Source organism: Chelonoidis abingdonii, chromosome 1 (assembly GCF_003597395.2).
Source record: "Chelonoidis abingdonii isolate Lonesome George chromosome 1, CheloAbing_2.0, whole genome shotgun sequence".
NCBI lineage: Eukaryota > Metazoa > Chordata > Testudines > Testudinidae > Chelonoidis > Chelonoidis abingdonii.
Window position 1 is genome coordinate 108,115,707 of NC_133769.1, and position 14,722 is coordinate 108,130,428.

Consider the following 14,722-nt stretch of genomic DNA (forward strand, 5'->3'; position numbering starts at 1 on the left):
CCCCAAGAGATATGTGCTATCCTGCCGAATTCTATTTCCAGTTAATGTTGAGCTTTCGGGATACAGTCTGGATTCCATACAAAGAGAGGTATCATACAAAGCTCTTCCTCCCTTGTTGTTTTTGAATACCGCAAGACCAGATGTTCCAGATTTCTTTGGCTTCCTATATTCTAGTTTCTGTAGGTAATAAGTATGACTGAGCCACTGTTCTTTTGGGTAAGGGTCCTCCCCTTTCACCCCAATTTACTTACATTGCATCACAACCCACAGGACCTGCACTGCAGGGTTGGACCTAGTTACTACACATAGGACATATGCTTCTGGGCAGAACGCTGTTGGGAGACACTCTGCACGCAGACAAGATAATCCCATTCTATAGGCATCATACAATATGGACAAAACTACATCTCCTCAGATATGGCTTCCCTGGCAGGGCTTGTACCTTACAACCATTCCAAGGCCTATGAAAGATTGCAGGAGGCACAGCCAGCCAAGAAAATTTATTGTGGCTCCAGCTTGCCTCCTCATCTCCCTACAGCCCACCTGTCAAGTGAAACTCTGAGCATCCACCTGCCCTGCTCCTTTCCAAATCCTAGTTTATCTGTTCTCAATCTCGACTGGTCATCAGCGTGGACAATGGTTTCACTCCAGTCAGGCTCTCCCCTAACTCCACCTGCTGTGATGCTCTGCTCTGCAAATAATCTGGTCTATCAGCAGATACAAAAAAGAAACAAAACACTGATATTGTTGTGCATTTAGCTTACAAGGCCTATGATGGAAGTATATTGATCACCATATATTACCAAAATGGTGGACAGGAGAAATGGGGATAGAGAGTCCAACTCTCACTTGATGAAGCTAATTTTCTTTTAGCCTGAGAGAAAAATATGTCAATTTCCCCTCCTCCAAGAAAAGTCTAAAGTGGGAGAGAATTCTTTCCATTCCTTCCCTTTTCAGATAATCTAGCTATTCAAATTCATGAATTCCTAGGATGTCCATCATCCTAGAGGCTGCATGATTGCAATTTAGCCCAATCTGTCTAAATTCCATGTCACTGGAATAATTAATTCTTTAAAATCAACCTTGTAGTGATGCAAAATGCCAGGAAAATCAAAGGGTCAAAAATTAATCTTCAACAGCATATATTATCCAAGGCCTCCTTTAGTATACCAAGCCACATGTGGAATTGCAAGCAACAGATAAGATTAGATTTCACAGGAAAGAGACGGATGAGTCTGTGTTAACTAGCTTGGAAAAGAATATACAAATTTATTAGAAAAAAAATAGTGTCAGAGGCCTGTGGCCAATAATATAATCTTGAAAAATGAAGGCACCAGTCATGTCAACAGTTTCACTCCAGACCATTCTGCCTACTTATGGTGCTGCCCCAGTGGTCAAGTGAATTTCTCATCTGCAGTCTGTCTTTGCTGTAAGGTTCCTCGAACAGGCAAGAGACAGAAGAATGCATGGCTCCTGCTGGGGATTTAAGGTACTGACTATGTTTATATAAACTAAAAATATACTCTTAAAAAACACTTCTAAAACTCCTCCTGATTTAGCAATCAACCAGTATATGTCTTTGCAAGTCTAGTCTGAAATACTGAATAGATTGGAGAGTCCCAGAAACAGCAAGGATTTATGGTCCAGGAGTACTTATTTGGAGAGCACGTGTGGAGGTAGGTGGTAACTACTGACACCTGCCAGTCAAAAATCATTTCATATATGTAACTCTTAACAGAATACATCGTATCTATCTCGGGTACTTATCTGGCACCCATTACTGTAGTATCTGAGCACCTCACAAGGTTTTTTAAAATGTATTTATCCTCACAATGGCCTTGTGATGTAGGAAGGTATCATCCTCATCCTCATTTTACACATGGGGAACTAAGGCACAGAAAGACTAAGTGACTTGCCCAAGGTCACACTGGTAACTGAACCAGGATTTCCCAAAAATCTTTCCTCTCTAGAAGTCCACATCTACCCACTCTTGCAATAACCTTTGTACACAGTATGCCTTGTGAGATTTCATCTGAAAACTCATAATTTACTGGTCAATATAGTCCTGATAAAATGTGTGTGGCAATGTTGTATGTGAAGTTAGAAGATTTCCTTGTATGTTATTAACATATGTTCCAAACCACAGCAGAAGTTGGCAAACAGGTCTGTCTCAAACAAAGAAATGTGTACTCTGCTTAATTTGCATTTAAGCAGTAAACAGAGGTATCAAGCAGGAGGGACTGACAAAGAAATCTCAGACAGGTGAAGAAAAAGCACCAGGGTACATCCTTCTCCATAGATTTTTTGTCTCCAGAATCTCTGCTGGAAATTTTTTCCAAGAGCGGGGCTGGCACTCTAAAAAGATGGACAAACACCCCAAGGCACCCCTCTTCCCTCCCTCTCTGTCCATCAATTCATTGCACTAGAAGGGACAAAGGTAGCCGCCATTGAACTGGAGAAGGAGTCCTGGCCTAAGAAGGTTGATCAGTAAGATTGCTAATAGCATACAGTGAGAGAAATTGCTGGAATTTAATATAGTTTGTTAAATTAGGCACCAGTATCATTTTAACTTTATTTTCTTGGTAACCATTTCTGACTTTTATGCCTCATAACTTGTACACACTTAAAATCTCTCTCACTGTAGTTAATAAACTTGTTTTTGTCTAATCCAGTGTGTTTAAATGAAGTGTCTGGAAAACTCCATTGTGATAACAAGATGTGTGCATATTATTTCTGTTAATAAAACAAACTTTATATAAGCTTGCATTGTCCAGGAGAGGGCTGGCCTGTACAGGAAATACATTTTTGGGAAAGATCTTGGACTAGGGGGATGTTGTGATCACCCTGCAATATAACCAAGCAGCTGAGAGCCAAGATATGACTGGCTGGCTGCAGGACGCACACAGACGTAGGTGGGAGTGCTTGCATGCTGGAGGCCGTCTGTAAGCAGTCCAAACTGGAGGCTACAGCAGCAACTCAGTGTAAAGGGAACCCCAGGTTTAGAGGGCAGAGGTGACACAGCTATCCATTACCCTGGATATATCACACTGACAGAGTGGAGAAACAGCAAGGAAAGATGTATGCCTGCTCTGGCAATCATCATACAGCAAATATAGAAGTATCTAAAGACATAGATTAATATTTAAATATCCAGTGACCTTACCAGGAATGCAGAAATAGGCTCTTGTTTATTGTGGTCTAAGGATTTGGTACTGGGTTTTTATTTTTAAGTAACAAAGCTGCTTACTGGCACCTGATGCTCACGTGAATAAGGTGATGCTCTGAAACATCCTCTCCTTGCACAAATAACGAAATCGAAGTGGGCCTTTTCTTTGACAAAGTTGATAGCAAAATGATTCTTGCCGGTCGTGCTTATTTTGTGTATAAAATAGTGTCCCTCAGCTGTGGAATTCTTCTTCCAAAGCCTATTTACAATACAGGCTCTCTTGACAAACACATCTCCACCGTCAGCATATTTGCTCAGCAAAGCTTAGTCTCTGTAGTTGAAAGCTTCTGAAAGTAAAGTGCCTTGAGATACAGCATGAAAGACACCAGATACATGCAAATTGTTGTGGGTAGTTCCCTGACAGTGGCATTTCTGTGACTTTCACCTCTTGTTTTCACTAATACTTGGAGAAAGCAGCCTGTCAACTAAAGAGATTCACTGCAAAAACAGCTTAAAATATAAAGTATTTGATTAGGCAAAATGACACCATAATAAATACTTTTTCCTCTCACTGCTTCCTGCAGGGATGAAAGTACACCTCTACCTCGATATAACGTTGTCCTTGGGAGCCAAAAAATCTTACCGCGTTATAGGTGAAACCGTGTTATATTGAACTTGCTTTGATCCACCGGAGTGCGCAGCCCTACCCCCCTGGAGCACTGCTTTACCATGTTATATCCGAATTCGTGTTATATCAGGTTGCGGTATATTGAAGCACAGGTGTAGAAATAGGGACTTACCGGTACGGGGCTGGGTTGGGGACGGCTCTGGCCCCCAGAAGGGGCAGAGGCTTGGGCAGAAGGGGCAGGGATCGGGGGGTCAGAGCCAGCCCCGGCCCGCCCTGTACCAGTAAGTGCCCTCCCTTTCCCCCTCCCCTCCCCCGCCGAGGTAGAAGAGGCAGCTGGGGGCTCCGGCAGCAGTTTAAAGGGCCCAAGGCTCGGCTACTGCTACGGCCCCAGCCCTTTAAATAGCTGCTGGAGCCTGCTGGAGCCCTGGGGTAGCAGCAGCAGCCGGGGGCTCTGGCAGCAGTTTAAAGAGCCGGGGTCATAGAGGCAGCAGGAGCCCCGGGCCCTTTAAATAGCCCCTGGAGCTCTGCCGCTACTCCAGGGTTCTGGGGGCTATTTAAAGGGCCCAGGACTCCCCCGCTTCTAATGCCCTGGCCCTTTAAATAGTCCCAGAGCCCTGGGGTAGTGGTGGTGGGGCTCCGGCGGCTATTTAAAGGGCCCAGGGCAGTAGAGACAGCGGGAGCCCTGACCCTTTAAATAACCCCCGGAGCCCTGCTGCCGCTACCCCAGGGCTCTGACAGCAATTTAAAGGGCCCGGGGCTCCAGCTGCTGCTGGGAGCCCCAGTCCCTTCAAATTGCTACCTGGGGAAGCTGAGCCACCCCGGTACAGCGCACTGGCTCGTACCAGCTTACTTTCACCTCTGGCTCCCTGGGAACTTTATGGAAGGGAAGAATTTTAAGTTAGTAAAGACTCCTTTGTAACAAGACAAAAATATCATATCAAGCAGTATTTAGTTAGATTGCTACAACAGCAGGAAGGGAGTTCAAGACAAAGGGCACAATCAGCTGGTGTCTATCAGCTTAGCTCCACTTATGTCAATGGAGCTATGCTGATTTACGTGAGATAAGGATCTGGTCCCAAAGTTAGAAATTTAGGCAATAAAAGAAAGCCTAGCTTGTGTCCAAATTATTTCATGAATTACTGGAGCAAGTTCACGACCTGCAAAGGAGGGGCTATGTATCAATCCAGTCCAGCTCCTGGCTAATTTACAACTCACTATTCAAAGCAGATTTATAACAACAATTAAGCAGTACCATTTTATAAATGAAATGATGATGTGTGCCAATGTAGGGTAGGCACAATTCAATGCCAATGAAAAACAATAAATGCAATTTAAATATAGGACAGGTCAACATTTCTTTGTTTGACATGGCAGAGCAACAGAAGAGCAAATGTTTATGGGACAGAGTTTTTTCCTTTAAAAACATTTCTCTAAATTGCCTTTAAGCAGCAAGCTAAAATCCCAAGACCTCGACTTTCTTTAAGATTTGTGGGTTACAACAGAAAGGAATGATATCTTGCAGCTAAGACATTGGACTGTGAATCAGGAGATGTAGATTCAGTTCCTGGCTCTTCTTGTGTGACTTTGGACAAGTCACTGAGGGTAGGTCTACACTGCAATGAAAAACCCGTGGCTGCCAGCTGACTCGGGTTGACAGCAGGCCTTGGGCTAAGGGGCTATTTAATGGCAATGTAGACATTTGGGCCCAAGCTGGGAGCCCGGGTTCTAGGGCCCTGTGATGTGGGAAGGTCCCAGAGCTTGAGCTGCAGCCAGAGCCCAAACTCCTACACAGCAATAAAACAGCCTTGCAGCCCGAGACTGCTGGCATGGGCCAGCCGCAGGTGTGTAACTGCAGTTTAGACATACCAACAATCTCTCTCTTTCTCATCCTTAAAATGAGCATATTTCCTTTCTTCCTCCCTTCGTCTGTCTTACCTATTATATTCAAACTATAAGCATTTTGGGGGCAGGGATTGTCTCTTATTATGTGTAAATACATGCTTAGTGCAATGAGGCCCTAGTTTTGGTTGGAGTTTCTAGGAATATAAATAAATAATAGTAATATACTGCATATTATTTAAAAACTAGAATGGAAGACCCCCAAGGGTTCCGTTTCCATATTTAATAGTTTCCATTAATATTTACTCTTTATTTTTAAAATACATTTACATTTGCTTCCTTATCCCTCCCAACCTCATGCTCTCCTTGATGTTTGTCTGGCCCTAACAATATTCATGGGCAACCAGCGACAAGAATGAATGAGCTGTTTTTTGGGCGGACCTTCATCATAGCCTTCCTAGCTAGTATCAGCCCACTGAAGACTTAATCATTAATACAGTATTAGATTTTTTTATAATTATTTCAGCATGGTTCCAGGATCAGCATCAGGTCCTTACTTACACTTGCCATACACAGTGCTTTATATCAGGAAAAATGGATATCAACATTAGTCAACTCATCCCCACAACATCTCTGTAAGGCAGGTCGGTACATAATTCTTGTCCATATTTTACATGTTAAACTGAGAATCAGAAAGGTGAAGTGTTTTGACTGAGGCCACATAGTGAATCATTTTTTCAATCAGGATCAGAACTCAGACGGTTCCTTGCTCCTAGTTCCAGCCCCAATCCACTAGATTATGCTTTCTCCCTAAGATTAAGGTATAGGCACAAAAATACATTCTTATCACCTCATTTGGCTCTCTCCACCTTCTGAAGGATGAACTGTCCAGATTCCAGCTCCCAGCCCCCACCCCCCAAGTTAGATTAATCACCTGATGATCTGGGTTGGATTTAAAGACTAAAGGCTGAACTGACATTGCTCATGTAAGAAAATACGATGACTTTTTGTCTTTTGTACAGATGGGTTTCACTGGAGAGGGACAAAAATGAAGTGAAATGAAAGGCAGTAGCAAAACTGCAACTGTATCCCTCTCTCTCAACTCTTTCCCTCTTGTCTTCCTAGGCTGTAAGATCTTCAAGATGGAACCGGCAAAGGATTCTAAATGACTGAGAGGAATAGTTACAGAGCACATGTACAAACCCAGGAGGGATCTGAGTGTAGCGGAAGAGAAAGAACAGAGTAGGCAACAGAGAGGAGTGAAGGTGGAGGAGGAATTGTGACCCCTGACCCAGTATATGCACTGTTTTCTGAGGGAAACAGAAGGAGCAGCCCCATCCTAAGGCTGTCTTCCCCGGAAAGCTGCTCCGCCAAGCTTACTGCACCCCAGGTTAGTGGTAGCTTCTGCATGCACTGTGCAAGGGGGATAGACAAAGGGCCTGCACAGGGAACAGGGAACTCATGGGACTCTTCAGGTCTGAACCCAGGAGCCACCACAGAACTGCTCTGTTCCCCTCGTTGTGCCACCCTCATTCTCATTAGGATAGGTCAGGCTGGCATAAAGCCCCTGAGTGTGGGGGTAAGGGATGAGGGTGCCTCTTACTTCCTGGTCAGAAGGGCCAGGATATGACAGGCCCACTCAGCTGGATCCCACGATGCTCTATAAACACTAGAAAATGACTGTATTAACTACTCCTATCTATGCATAAATCATTGTTCACCACTGAAACGCAGCCATCTCTGGGATGTAATGCAGCAGCTGTTTTAAGATCATACTGCAACTCTACACCACAGTTTAGGGCAATAAAATATAACTGTACAATGCAACTGAAATTGCTGGAGGAATTTAGTAGGTGTACTGCAAGTATAAATTTGGCTGGACAGGACACAGCGTAACCGTTTAACATGCGTGCATCTATGAATAAGTACAGTCTTCTATTTATCTACTGGTCAGATGCAACCTATCCAGCTGCACTCATCTTGCCTTTTCCGTCCCACAAATGTTGTTCTACCATGATCTTTAAATTGAAAAGCACCTTGATTAAAGGTAAGACCTAAGCTGAAATGTTGCGCAGCATTCAACTGCTATAACCTCTTCAGGTTTCTTAGTGACTTTGAGATTAGCTAGCCTTTGGGTCACATATTCTCTCCCCACTCCCGCGCGAACATGATACATCAATATAGTCCCAGTTCTAAAACAGTTTCTTCCCCCGTAACTTTTCAAATCATTTGTGAGGATTTTATTTTTTAGGCTAAATGTGGTTAATTACAGTGCTAATAGGATTGAACTGCTATACCCTCTTCCTGACCCTGAAGTGAATTCCTGGATCAGGGATCCTCTAACACATAAAAAGAGATTAATTGTGGTTAATGTTGGTAGTAATAGGAAACCTTATGACGGGGGCCATGCAGACTGGAAGCAGGAACTTCTTGTTATTGAAGAGGACAGCTGGATGACTACAGTTCTCTTCCTCTTCTCCATTGTCATGCATCCATATATAGGTCATCGGTAGCTGAAACTGAACACTGGTGAGGTAACAGGGGAAATACTCTGCAAGAGGCTACTGACAACTGTGCATGTATTGCCTTGGTATCCAGACTGATGTTCACTATGAAATAAAGATAAGGCCATCCATCCCATTACGCGTATGACTGCATATTGAACCAACTGTTTATTAAGCTGTTAAACCACCCAGTTAATCTGTGTGCCCACCATTCCCACCTCCTTCTTTATATTCTACTCTGCCATTAAAGCCCTAGTGACAGAGCTTTCTCCAAATATCACAAAAGATAATACGGCAATGAAAATAAATTTGCAATAGGAACAAAAGTCAAGCATTACTCCTTTGAACCTAACAATAACAGAAGCTCAGAAAACACAGAAAGATAGAAGTGAATCACACACTATGTCACAATGCCTACATCCACTTACAATTATGTGGAAAAATATAATGCATTTGTGTATATAGATGTGTAGGTGTGAGGAGAGAGAGAGAGAGAAAGAATGTATACACCAGGGGTCGGCAACCTCTGGCACGCGGCTCACCAGGGTAAGCACCCTGGCATGCCAGGCCAGTTTGTTTACCTGCCGCATCGGCAGGTTCGGCCGACTGAGGCTCCCACTGGTCATGGTTCACCGTCTCAGGCCAATGGGGGTGGCGGGAAACCACAGCCAGCACATCCCTTGGCCCGCACTGCTTCCCGCAGCCCCCATTGGCCTGGGACAGCAAACCACAGCCAGTGGGAGCCACGGTCGTCTGAACCTGCCGATGCGGCAGGTAAACAAACTGGGTCGGCCTGCTAGGGTACTTACCCTGGCGAACCGCATGCCAGAGGTTGCCAACCCCGGTATACACACACACGTACACACACACACACACACGCGCGCACATACACATTCTTACTTGTACATATTTCATTGGATCCTTTTGGATGTCACTTATTTTCTTAGACTGTTAGTTCCTTGGGAGGGCACAGCCTATATTTTCTTATGTGTCAATATCATATCTAGCACAATAGATTGTAATCCTGAGGGGCTGTGACTGCAATATAAACCAATAAATCATACCCACTGTAGGCCAAAGTGTGCCCTCCGTCACAACTTTGCAACTCCCCAGTGTCATCAATGAAGTTAAATTGTTGTGAGGGCAGAATTTGCCCATTGTACCTCAGTGAAAGCAGTAAAATGCTCCACTTGGAGTGCAACAGTACTAATAACAACCTAGGATTATAAACCGAGTCTTATCATTAGAATGTAAGATACCAGTGGCCTCTCAGTGGAATAGCTCAGCTCATATGCATGAAATGTGTGATTTTGCTGAGGAGAAAACCTAGTGGATCAGGCTCATGAATGCTTGTATTTCACTGCTGTCACTTATATATACAGCCTTATAGAAGAAGAAATCTTTCAAAAACTTGGGAATGTACTGCTTAGAGCAGGGGTCGGCAACCTTTCAGAAGCGCTGTGCCGAGTCTTCATTTATTTATTCTAATTTAAGGTTTCGCGTGCCGGTAATACATTTTAACATTTTTAGAAGGTCTCTTCCTATAAGTCTATAATATATAACTAAACTATTGCTGTATATAAAATAAATAAGGTTTTTAAACTGTTTAAGAAACTTCATTTAAAATTAAATTAAATTGCAGCGCCTTCTGGACTGGTGGCCAGGACGCAGGTAGTGTGAGTGCCACTGAAAATCAGCTCATGTGCCGCCTTCGGCACATGTGCCATAGGTTGCCTACCCCGGCTTAGAGGCAGAATTGCCACTCAAAGAATGTTTTGCATACAGGAAAGATGGAGGTAAATTTTCAAAATATTCTGAGCCTGGCCTTTACTTTTGCACAACCAGAGCTGGATAAAATTGGGAAATCTTAATCATGTACATTTTTGCATATTCTAAGACTTGGAATTGCATGTAAATAAGCTGCTCAGACATCAAATTACTTGACTTGCATGCACAAATGATGCAAAGGTGAGTTTTGGGGTGCATAAGAAGTAAGCAACCCAAAATTGCATGACCAAAGATTTGAGCATGTTAATTCATCAGCTGAAATGAAGAAGGCTGTATCTAGTGTTATTTTTGTCCCACCAAAGCCCCCGACTCATTAAAAAGCCCATGAAAAACAATGACAAAGACTAATACAGACACTAGATGCTGCACTCTCTCTTATTAAGAACTAGAGCAGACAATTCAAAAGTTCAAAATGTCTGGTGCACTGTGTTTTAGGTGTACACAACATTGACTGTAGTCAAGGAAATGCGGACTTTGGACTTGGCTTTGCAGGTACTGGAAGTGAAGAAGGTATTGATTTAAAATGTTTGGTTTTAAAATAAACAGGTATTTGTAATTTTTAAGTCTACACATAGATTCTCTTACCAATGTGTGATAAATTCAACTTATTAATATTTTTAAATAAAAGTTTTGAAGATCATTATGGAGGACAAAATTTTTGCTTATGGGAATTCAGAAAATAAAAATCTGTCATAATACTGACAAAACAAAATTGTACAAGTGGGGAGGGAAGAAAACTTGAACTATATAATTTTAGAGTCTGGCCACATATGGGGACTGGGGGGCATTGTACAATATTCTGCAAATTTTAAGTGTTCATTATGAAAAAAGAGTTTGGATCCAGCTGGTGTAAATTGGGGCGGTTCCAATGGAAACACACTAATTTACATCAGCTGAGAATCTGCTTCTTTCTAGCTATCTTTTTTGGCTGCAAAAATTTATGCTGTAAACAGCTGCTGCTGCTGCTGCCCTGTAAACTAGTTTGTCAGACAAATGTCTCTGGACAAACAACAAAATCAGCAAAGGTGAAACATTACTCCTTTCAAAACCTTCCTGGGCCCATATCACTGCTAAAATTAGTGAGCACACAGGCAGTTTCTCTCTCATCTTCTTTAAAAAAAAAAAAGAAAAAGAAAACCCAGGTAATGGCATGCAGACAACTATATTAAGGTTTCACAGTTAAAACCACCAAAAAAAAATTAAAAAAAAAAAAATCGGGAACTTCTGATTCTGAGCCAGTAGCAACTTTCACTCATCCACACAGTATTATTTAGTGTGATAGAATGGGATATGTCTGTGTCAAACTGTGAACATTTTATATTGTAATTTCATTTTGTGTCAGGATCTACATCCATCTTGTTATGTGCTGAACACATGTCTAATCTCACCCAAGGCAAAGTTATTGAAATGCATTCCAGGTAGCTGCCCTGTCCAGGAAAAGTGCTTGACACTTTGCTGAAAGATCATCACTGAGAAGCAGTCAGAGAGCGATCGGGAGCCATCCACTTTGATTGTCTCTCAACTACTGGTCCAAACTCATGGAACAATGGATTTTCTACATGGGGGCACCAGCACAGCCGGTAGGTCTGCAGTTTCTCAGCATGGGCACATTGCAAAAGGAAAGCGACTATATTTACAAAGAGCTGCTGCTTTGAAGTAGAGGGGTGCACCGCTGCTCCATGTAAGCCAGGTGTGCAGGAGAGAGAGAAAGCAGGAGACCTATGCCCAGAATGAATGCTGACAAACTTTGATTCACAAATGGGGTAACATGACATTGGGTGGAGGGTGCGCCTGTTTCTTGTTTTCAAAGATCTATAATTCGCTAATGTTTTCTAGAGCAAAATGACCGTGGTTAAGAAATTCCTACGCTAAGCCTGTGCTCCTTGCTTGCCTGAGGTCTTAGCCTGGTAGTATACCGTAGAGATTCAGAGCTAGAAACAGTGAGTAGACACTACCTAGTCCCAGTGGGTTTAGAAGCATGTAGGACCCACTGGCTGGATTCAGTCGCAACAGTCTAGAATCCATGCCAGGTGTTTCCATGCTAAGTGGTTGACAGTTAGCATTTTATGTTTTTATTTTTCTTGTTAAATAAGTAACTGAATATAACTAAAACCCAGGAAATGCATACAGGACTGGAGCTGAGAAGATTACCGCCTGCACTAGAGGCTACAGTAGGAAGATACATTCACAGTGGATTAATAAAAAGACAGACCATGGTTCATTTAAATATTACTCTTGGGATCTTAATTTTTGCACTCTGACTTTTTTATTTTAATGATGCAATATTCATGTTGCATTAATGTAGCTTTGTGCATGTACTTTATATTTTTAATATCTGCCTCATGTGTCCAGGTCCGTATTTCAAAGAGGGCACTCTGCTCACACTACTTATGTTATGCAAAGAGCAAGGAACTGTATGAACTCAATGAATCTACTCACATGTTTTCCAGAGAATTCATCTATCTCCTGAAGCAGTTTCTCCTGGCACTCTGGGTTGGTGGCTAATAAGTAGGTGGCGAAGGAGAGGGCATTGGTGGTGGTCTCATACCCACCAATCAGGAAGATGAAGGCTTGGCCTACTATCTCATCCTCAGACAATGTCTTCTGAACCTTTTTAGGCAGGGCCTTGTCAACAGGAGGCTTATGGTCCTGAATGGAAACATCAGCTTGGTTGACTATGTCAAAGTGCTCCACACCGATGTAGTTAGTAGAGCTGCGGGCATCAAGTATCAGCTGGAGGAAGTCTCTGCGCCTCTGTGAAATGCAAGATAAAAACATACGCTAAGAATGAATCGAAGTAATAACTATGCATTTGTGTTCAAAAAATGATTGTGTGTGCCCAACTTCAGACACATTACAGGGACCTTATTTCCAGAGGGTGGGTATTTAGCACCTTCTGGTCGTACTTATAATGGCATGTCCCAGCCGACCCACACCAGCACAGCTGTACTGCCAGTGAGTGTGCATGTGTGGGATAGGGAGGGAAGCGGGGGATGGAGGCATAGTCTCTGCCCATTCCCCACCTACCTACTCTGAGAAGGGAGTAAGCAAGCATGTTGCTCCACTTATTCACATAGGCCCAAACCTAAAGTCCAGATAGCCATGCTACTGTACAGGGGAGTTGGCTTATGCAGCCACTCAAGAGCATACCAAGCCACAGTCTAGGTCTCTGGGCAGATCTACCCACAGTTTTTGTATCAATTTAACTGTACTGGTTGTACAATCCTCTAGGGTGGACTCCGTTTATTGATATAAAAGTGCTTATCTTAATATAACTAACTTTGGTAACAAGCTGCACCACTATAAGCATCTTTATATGACTTAGTTATATCAGTACAAAACATGTATGTATGTCCTGTTTATGCAAAATGCTTGTTGAACCATCCTTCTTTTACTAAAGCTACTTGCATATGTCAGTTTGTGCCAGAAAAATGCCGCAAGAACAAAACTATGCACAAGAGCAAGTTGACTCCAAGCCAGTTTGGACAGCAAATTTGGTAGGACTTTTAAATGTAGCCCAAAAGGTGTGGATTGACTTTTGAGAGCAGGATATAATACTGTTATGCTGAATCTAAGCCATCAGGCTAGGAGATTCATTTTCAATTCCTCAAATACCAACATAATGTATCATAGCACAGAAAGGACCCAGGGGTGACTGCAGTGCCAGGATCCGACATGCTGCAACTTGAAAAGAAAAAGCAGGGATCAAGTGTTTCTTCAAAAGCATTAAATTAGCATTTATTTATCCATTAAAGAATAAACAAAAATATTTTGAATTATTTTCTTGCATCGGATGACACAGATAAAGAAGAAGCCAGAGAAAGGACAGGCAAGTGAGATAAGGCTAAGGAACGAGCAATTAATTATATAGGTCAACAGATTTAATCAGATAATATTTTTACATGACATGGGAACAAGGAGCAGTGAGAGACGAGAGGAGAAATATTTTATGTCCTGTGCTAGAGCTCTGCCGCCAGCAAACTGCAGAGAGAAACTGAAATTCAGAGTGTTTGGGTAAGGGAAGGGGGTAGCACAGAACTTCTCTAAGTTCTCCTATGAATCTCAGTCCATCAAATGAAAGCTTGTAATTACACATGTGACTTTGGTGCCCCTGAAAGCAAGAGTCTGGATTATAGAGGCCAGTGCCAGTTATAGTATACACAAGAGCTGTGTGTACTGGCTGAGCTGATCTTCATTACACTCAGTGTCCTGCATACATGGATTTCCAAGGGTGATGAAGCATGCAAAGCCATATTACTGTATATTGCACTCAGAAATGTGTTCCATCACTTACACCACCATCCTATGCCTAAATTTAGAAATGTGCTCTGCAGTGAAAATGAATCTACTGCTAGCAAAAAGCCTCTCATGTCTCATACATGAAGAAATAAAAGAGCTGTGACTGTATTTTAACTGTTACTGTGTGATATACCTTCTTTCCCAGCTGTCCCAGTGAACCGAAGAATCAATACTTCTGCATACTTTAACTCTTCTCTGTATGGCTAAAGACTGCATTTAACAACCCTAGGAAGACTTCATTCACATGCTCATTCAGCATTTGTTCTGGTAGTCAGTGTGTTGTGCAATTAAAGAGTCCAGTTCTTAGTCCTAGTCTACACTTGAAATTTTTTTCTGTATACCTATTTCAATAAGGTGTGTGATACTGGTAAATGCCCTACTGTGTATGTAGTTATACCTGTATAAAGGTGATTTACACCAGTATAGTTATTTCCTTTCCTGCACAGGAATAGTTAGTTATATGGTATAAAACATCTTTATATCAATATAACTATGTCA

At 42.4% G+C, this 14,722-nt stretch overlaps 1 protein-coding gene across 2 annotated transcripts in view; it reads right to left on the reverse strand.

The window, feature by feature from the left end:
• TBXAS1 (thromboxane A synthase 1) overlaps window positions 1–14,722 on the reverse strand; it is a 357,796-nt gene that overhangs the window by 87,002 nt on the left and 256,072 nt on the right. For both annotated transcript variants that reach the window (XM_075068946.1, XM_032781962.2), the window contains one exon: window positions 12,365–12,679. In XM_075068946.1, coding sequence (XP_074925047.1) covers window positions 12,365–12,679 — 315 coding nt within the window. The remainder of the gene's footprint in view (window positions 1–12,364; window positions 12,680–14,722) is intronic.